General features: G+C 46.1%; 1 protein-coding gene across 1 annotated transcript; it reads left to right on the forward strand.

Moving 5' to 3' along the window:
• The first annotated feature begins 623 nt into the window (after positions 1-623).
• On the forward strand, positions 624-5771 carry LOC107057318 (acyl-coenzyme A diphosphatase FITM2). The gene is made up of 2 exons (XM_025142412.3): positions 624-823; positions 2510-5771. The coding sequence occupies exons 1-2, from the start codon at positions 651-653 to the stop codon at positions 3150-3152; spliced, it is 816 nt and encodes a 271-aa protein (XP_024998180.2). The 5' UTR covers positions 624-650; the 3' UTR covers positions 3153-5771.
• The last annotated feature ends 1532 nt before the right edge of the window (positions 5772-7303 follow it).

Here is a 7303-nt window from a genome sequence, read left to right on the forward strand (position 1 = left end):
CGTGTCCAGAGAGGGGCAATGGGGCTGTGAGGGGTCTGAGCACAGTGGGGTCCGATGGGGAGCGGCTGAGGGAACTGGGATGGTTCAGTGTGGAGAAGAGGAGGCTCAGGGGAGACCTCATTGCTGTCTGCAACTCCCTGAAGGAGGTTGTGTGAGGTGGGGGTCGGCCTCTGCTCACATGAAAGAGCAATAGGATGAGAGGTGATGGCTTTAAGTTGTGCCAGGGGAGGTTCAGGTTGGAACTTAGGAAGAATTTATTCTCAGAAAGAGTGGTGATGCATTGGCACAGACTGCCCAGGGACGTGTTGGAGTCGCTATCCCTGGAGGCGTTCAAGTACGGCGCTGAGGGACGCGCTTTGGTCCGCGCGGCTTTCCGGCTGCACTCCATGACCTTGGAGGTCTCTTCCAATCTCAACGGCTCTGAGCTCCCGCGCCCCCTCAACGCTTTAAAGCGGCGGTCCGGCAGGGGGCGCCCGCACGCACTCGTCTACCGCGCGCATGCGCACAGCCGCAGTTTCCCGCTCCCTCAGGCTCAGGGCCCGGCGGGCGCCGCGCGGGGGCGCTCGGGCGGTGGGTGGGGCTGCGCGCGATGCGTACGGTGTCCGGGAGGGGGCGGGGCGGGAGGAGCGGCGGGACGGGTGGTGGCCGGGATGGAGCGCTTGGAGCGGTGCGCCCGCTGCCTGCGGGCCCGGCTGGTGGCCGCGGCCGTGCGCCGCCGGCTGCCCTGGTTGCTGCTCGGCCTCGTCTTCCTCGGGTCCGCCCTCAAGGACGGCGATCTGGTGCCGGAGACGCCCATGCAGAACAAACGCAACGTGTTCAACGTGTGAGGAGGGCCGGGGGCTGCGCGCCGTGTGCCGGGCGGGAGAGCCTGGGGCAGTCCTTGTGGGGGGGTTGGGACGGCAGGACGTCGCCTTCCTTGGCTCCTCGGATGTGGGTGAGCTGGCGGTTACTGAGGTGTTCCAGAAGCAGGCTCTGAGCGCTGGGCGCCCGGCAGGCACAGCGGCACACGTGTGTGCTGTCCGCTGTACGGCGGGGCGTAACGCTGCCGTTTGTTTCCTTCGTGGCTTCCTTTGTGCTCCTCTGGTTTGAGTTTGTCGCTCGGTGACGTCCGGCAGCCGCGGCCCTCTGGGTGTGATCGGAAAGAACCATTGGAGGAACGCGGGCCGAGTGGGATAGGCGGTACGGCAACACGTACAGCGGTGTCGTTGGCCTTTAAGTACTGATGTTTGTCAGCACCGATAGGTTCCGAAGCAGTTTCCGCCCAGGTATCATACTGCTGGTCGGCTGACAGCAGCCCTGTCAGCAGCCTTTTTGGCTTGTGAGTTTCTCAGCCAAACAAGAGCTTTATTTTCTGTTGCTGTTTCACGCTGGCAGCTGTAATTGCTGTGTAGATGCCTCTTCTCCTGTAAAGTGAGGATGGCACTCAAAGCCCTGGTGGCTTTTGCTGGGAGCCTAATGAAGATGCAGAGCTTTGTCAGTGCTTGCTCTTGCTGTAGATGCAGAGGCAGTAAGTTAAGGCTGTGTCTGTCTGTAGTTTGGTCACAGACTGGAATTCTTCTGCCTTTGTTTTCTTTATTTTTCAAGAAACAAGAAGGGTACAGAGGGGGGGGCTGTACGGTTCCCCTCTGCCAGCAGTTGGTAGGAGGCAGACTGGGCTGGGAGGTGCTGGTGGGAGGCAGGAGGTTGGAGGCTTTGGCCTCTTTGCTCATTCATACCTGCTGTGTTGTAAGATCTGAAAAGAGAAATAGTTGGGCAATACTGGCAGAGCTAATTAGGCAATGTCTTGCTAAACAGGACAGCTGCACATCGTCAGCTTGTTTGCAGGGTTTTATAGACGTCGCAACAAAAATTGTCAAGGCAGAGAGTGCATGTTGAGGTGTGGGGGTTTGCGTATGCCAAAGGGCTGTCATCGGCTGAAGACACAGCAAAGTGGATGTTACTTATGCTGCTTCATTGATTTTCTGAGGTGATAATGGAGGAAAAACGTCTTAAGCTGAATAGAGGAAAGAGTCATCCTTTTTCTGGGGTATCTTACTTAGTATGAAGAGGGTAAGGTTGTGAAAGGTTGTAAAGCAAAGTTTATTTGAGATGGAGGAGGAGGGAAGGACCAAGGGTCAGGGTGGCAAGCCGAGAATATTTTAGTTGCAGCTGCTGTAAGGCAAAGTTGAGTGGGTTTGTAGGGTAAAGGCAATTGCAATAACTGTGCTGTGAGTCAGCTGAGGGTCTGAATGAGGCTGTAAGTCTGAGGGAATGCTGCTTGTCAAACAGTTGAAGTGCCCAGTGAAGGAATTATTCGGGTTTGAGACCCAAGAGAAATAATGGGGAGAGGGTTAAGATCTTAGCTATGCTTGACTTTGAGGGCGGGAATCATGTGCCTAATTTAGACAGCTCTCAGTAGTGACCTTGAAAGTCTGCGAGTTCGAGCACTGCGGCCTGCCCCCAGCTCCCTCCTCCAGGCTCCTATGAAATTTCACACGTGCATGTTTCTCTCTTGGCTTTTCTCTGGCAGATATTTTGTCAAGGTGGCTTGGGCATGGACGTTCTGGCTTCTGCTGCCTTTCATCGGAGTCACCACCTACCTGTTTGCCAAGAGCAAGTTCCTCTACGGCCCCACAAAGAGCATTCTGGCAGCTCTGCGGCGTCTCAGCACGCTGCTGGTGGGCACTGCCGTCTGGTATGTCTGCACTGAACTCTTCGTGTACATCGAGAATCTCACCGGCACGTGCTCTACCTCGAGTAAACTCAGTGAGCCTCACCAGCTCTATGCCACCAAGCAGGAGTGCCATCGGAACAACGGGATATGGAATGGTTTTGATATCTCAGGGCACTGCTTTCTGCTCTCATATTGTGCTCTTATGATTGTGGAGGAGATGGCTGTGCTGGAAGGCTTGTCCATAGACCGGAACTCAAGGCTGCGTGTTGTTATCAACGGCCTGTTTGTGTCCTTGTGTTTTCTCACCATGATCTGGGTGTTCATGTTTCTATGCACTACTGTGTATTTCCACGATTTCAGTCAAAAACTTCTCGGTGCGCTGATAGGTTTGGCAGCTTGGTATGCAACGTACAGAGTTTGGTACTTGAAACCCTTTTCTCCTGGACTACCTCTCCCAAATATACCTTTGAGTTCAAAGAAATACAGTTATAGCCGATAGGTGTTTTTAATTTTGGATTTTTCTTTCACTGCCAGAGTAGTTAAATATAGGCATGGTTACAGGCTTTCCACCATAAGGAAGAAGGTAATGGGCTGGAGAAAACAGCCTTTACTAGCTGATGGCTGGGAGGTGATGATAAACCTTGTTTTCTTGAGAAAAAAATAATTGGTGCTGGAAAAGATCTGCTCTTGGCTAGAGTTACTGGTTGGCAAAAAAAATACAAAGTTGGATTTGTTTCTCATATGAATAAATAGAGGAACAGATCTTCCAAAACTGACAGAGGCCTTTGCACTTTAAGACCTTAACTGACCTTAAGTTAATTCTCCCTCTTCTCTATTTTTATTAAAATACCAGGGATGATCCAAATGTTTTTTTTTTTTAATACTCCTACTTGTTCCTCCTTAGAGGAAATCTCTCCTAATGACACTGCTGCTAACTACAGCAGAAGGCTTTAGCCATCGATGCTCATTTGGTAAAGCAGTATGAAGCTCAACTGAGAAATGCTAACATCTCATGTTATCAGGTGTTAAATTCACCTAACAAGGGTTTGTGGCAAGTTGGTGTATGTGTGTTCTGCAGCAAAGAGAATGAATCTGAGATGTAATAGCTTAGGTATCAATTTCAAGTCACAGACTGCCTGTCTTTGGAAAGGAAACTCTTCAATAACAAGTCTTATCTTTCTCCTTACATGACGTAGCTGTAATCATGTCCTGTAACTTTATTCTAGACACAAAAAAATCCCGAGTCTATTGAGAGAGTTGCGTGTTTATTTTTATTTTTTTAATCTTATGCATTCAGCACCATAAAAGTATGAGTGCTTTCTGGTATGTTTCCTCCAGAACAATGAAATTCCGGTGTATAAACATGTTAGCTTAACTTGCTTAATAGCCTGCTTGGTGTTGAATGAAACTTATTCTTTATCCTAAGAGCTGCAAAGCAGTTTGCTTGAAGCAGTATTTATTTTGCTTATCAATGAATGTCAATAAGCTACTTAATTTTGATTGCACACACAGTTGTGGCTGCTTCTGATGAGTCTGGAAAGTCACTACTGAATAAAACACTAATATTGTATAATGAGTAGGTATGAAATTGGATGGATTTACTCATCATATCAAACGTTTAGCATAGTTTTTATCTTGCAAAGCTTTTTATTATTTCATAAACGCTTGCTCATGTTGCAGTTGCACACAACTTGTGTGATGGTTGCAGTGTTGAAAGGGATGGCTGAAGAGGTTTGTAGGCACAGCTGTAATGTGAGCGGGCACGATCTGTGTGCAGCGTTTGGCTCCAAGTTGATTGTTCTGTTGAACAGAGTATGATGCAGCACAGTCAACCTTGGCACATTTTTGTTGTGGTTTTGTTTTTTACCCTCTCTACAGTTCTTTACCAGCAAATGAGTGGAAGTATTTGCAGTAGTTACAGCCATGTTAATTCCATGTTTGTGGCTTGCCTCTGGGGAAAGTTGGATTCCCTTGACTTCCCAGTCTATTTGGTGCCAAACCTGAGTTGTTTTGCAGCCTCAGAAAGTACAGATCGCCACACAGAAAGAAGCTTTTTCAGGAATTGATGTATTTTCTATCAAGTTCTTCCTTTTGTCTTTTGCAGTGAATTGCCTTCAAGCTAACTCTATGGGAAATTTGCACTGATCAACTCATATTGGGTTTAACTAAAAATATATTTGAACAATGCAGATTCATTTGCAGTCCTTCTTTTGATGTACTGTAAGCCTGCTCCCTCTTGAGTTAAGCTGGGCTGCAAGCCACTTTCATCGTGAAAAAGGATTATATACCCAGAAGGGTTTCTGATTCATTTCATTAGGTTTAAGTTTCTATTTTGGGTTATCTTTATGTAACTTTGCTACATAGACTAGGCCTGCTACCAGAAAAGGCAGTTTATTTAAACCAACAGGCTTGCTGATGTTATCTTCAGTTCCACAGATGTTTTGTGCAATCACTACATCAGTGTTTCTCTGTGCTTCAGATTAGTGCCATACAAACTGTTTATTATGGAAATAATGCGGGCAATGACTGTTCTCAAACTGTATTTAAGTGATGATAGAAAAACAGTTAAAATTCCAATGTTTGTGTCTTTGTGGCTGTTTCTGGAGTCTGTAAAAGTACTTTTGCTGTTCTTCACTTCCCTGAATGATCCTGCCTCCCGGGTTTTTTTTACTGAGATACGGAATTATCGGTGACAGTCTGAGCACACAGTGTTTGAATAGATTAACATGGCACAAATTCCCAAAAATAAAGGGTTTAAAAACAACAGAAATGCCTGACAAAAGCAAGATTCCTAATGTGTGCCATGCAGTTGATTACATAGACATGAACAGTTGCTCTTTGTAGCAAAGTGAAAGCCTAATCCACTGAAATAGATGGAAAAGTTCCCGTGCAGTAATACTCCTTATGAGTTTGGAAATCTTGTACAACGTGTTTCTCAGAGACCACGTGCCAGCTGTTAGCTTACAAGGTCTCCTTGTGCTCCAGGCCTCTTCCTGGTGTCTTTTGGCTTTCGGTTAACTGGAAATCAAAATTGCCAATTTGCTGCTCATGCATTTCCCATCACCTTTACCTGACTTCCCTCCCTCCCCCAAATAAACTTCTATCATTAAAATAAAAATGTGGCCTCTCTGTCACAGGCTTGCAGCAAAAGAGAAACGGCATGAATAGCTGGATTTGGTGCTTCCTATCAGACAGCTGCTAACAGTTATTGTTAAATTGTGTTTAGAAGAAAGTATAACATTTCAAAGGTAAATGAGTTCTGTAGTGGATTCTAAAAGTAAGCAACTGTAGCCATGTCAAACATGGGTGTTGGTTGGTTGGTTTTGGTTGGGTGTTTGTTTTGCTTGCTTGCTTGTTTGTTTGTTTTGCTTTTCTGCATTATAGTTAATTCCAGACACTGCTTCCCTTCTTCTGCAGAGCTGTCTTTCCATACCCATGCAATTATCTAGGGGATTTTTCTCTCCAGCCTATTACTGACGTAGTACTTAAATACATGCAGTGAAAAATTAGCAAACATACATTGAAATGTAACTGGCGTTTGGCCTGACTGATGTGCGTGAGGCAGTTCCTGCTCTTGGTGCCTTAGACATTCTCCTCTGCTAGGGCTGGTAATGAGGGGAATTTCATCTAGAAGGCAGTGGAAAGTTCAAGGATTTGTTTGGTCCTGGGACCCATTCACATGTTTGTGTCACAGGAGGCAAAATCAGGCAGATGGGAAAGCTCTTCTGTAAGATCCATTGGAACTGTTCAGACTTCAAACGTACCTGAAACTGATGTTTGGATTCTTCATGAGAGTTTTTGTTCAGAGCAGACCTGTTCTGTGTATGCTTCACTGGTGTACTGAAACTTAGGTTGTGGAGCAGCTGAAATAATAGAATCTCATTTTCTGTTTTGATGCATGGCAATTTATGGCAACGTGAGAAACACCCAGTTGTACCCTATGGTGCACTTTAATTGGAAAAACTGTAGGGGATGCTGTGATATATTAAATGTCTTGGAAAATCAGCAGTTAGTTCTGAATACAAATTCGTGGTCACTTTTCTCAGGAAAATAATGCATAACATACAGTGCATAACTCCATAACACTCCTCTGGAGCTTAAAGCATATCCCTGCAGCTTTCTGCAATCACCTTTCCCAGCTCTCTGCTTACCTCTGTTCACTTAAACCCATTTCTTGGAATTTTGTCTTTTCATAGCTTCATCTCCCCTCCTGGGCTGCAGGAATAGTAACAGCTCTTTACCTCTGCTAGAAGCATGCTTTTGTCTTTTTGTCTTCTCCTTTAACTGTTTTGCCAAAGCAAAACTGTGGAAGGGGACCTCAGTGCTTTAAGTATACGGTGAGAATGCAGAGATTACAAGTTGGAAAACCAGAAATGCAAACGACCATCAGGATGGATTGCAGTCCCTGAAATTTCAGGTAACCTTGTTGTAACATTTGATCTGAAAGATCTGTTAATTTACCCCCTGGCTGTCACCAAACATAAGCAATATCATGTGCCTTGTAACAACCTCAGCAACTTCTCTGTAAAGCTTTGGAACTATAATGTGGCACAGTGATTTAAGATGAAGAGCCTTTCAGGAGAGCTGACTATTAAAGGAAAGGAGTGCTCATAAAAACGCCCTTTCTCACTCATGCGTTTCCTGAAGAAG

Source organism: Gallus gallus, chromosome 20 (genome assembly GCF_016699485.2).
Source record: "Gallus gallus isolate bGalGal1 chromosome 20, bGalGal1.mat.broiler.GRCg7b, whole genome shotgun sequence".
Lineage (NCBI taxonomy): Eukaryota > Metazoa > Chordata > Aves > Galliformes > Phasianidae > Gallus > Gallus gallus.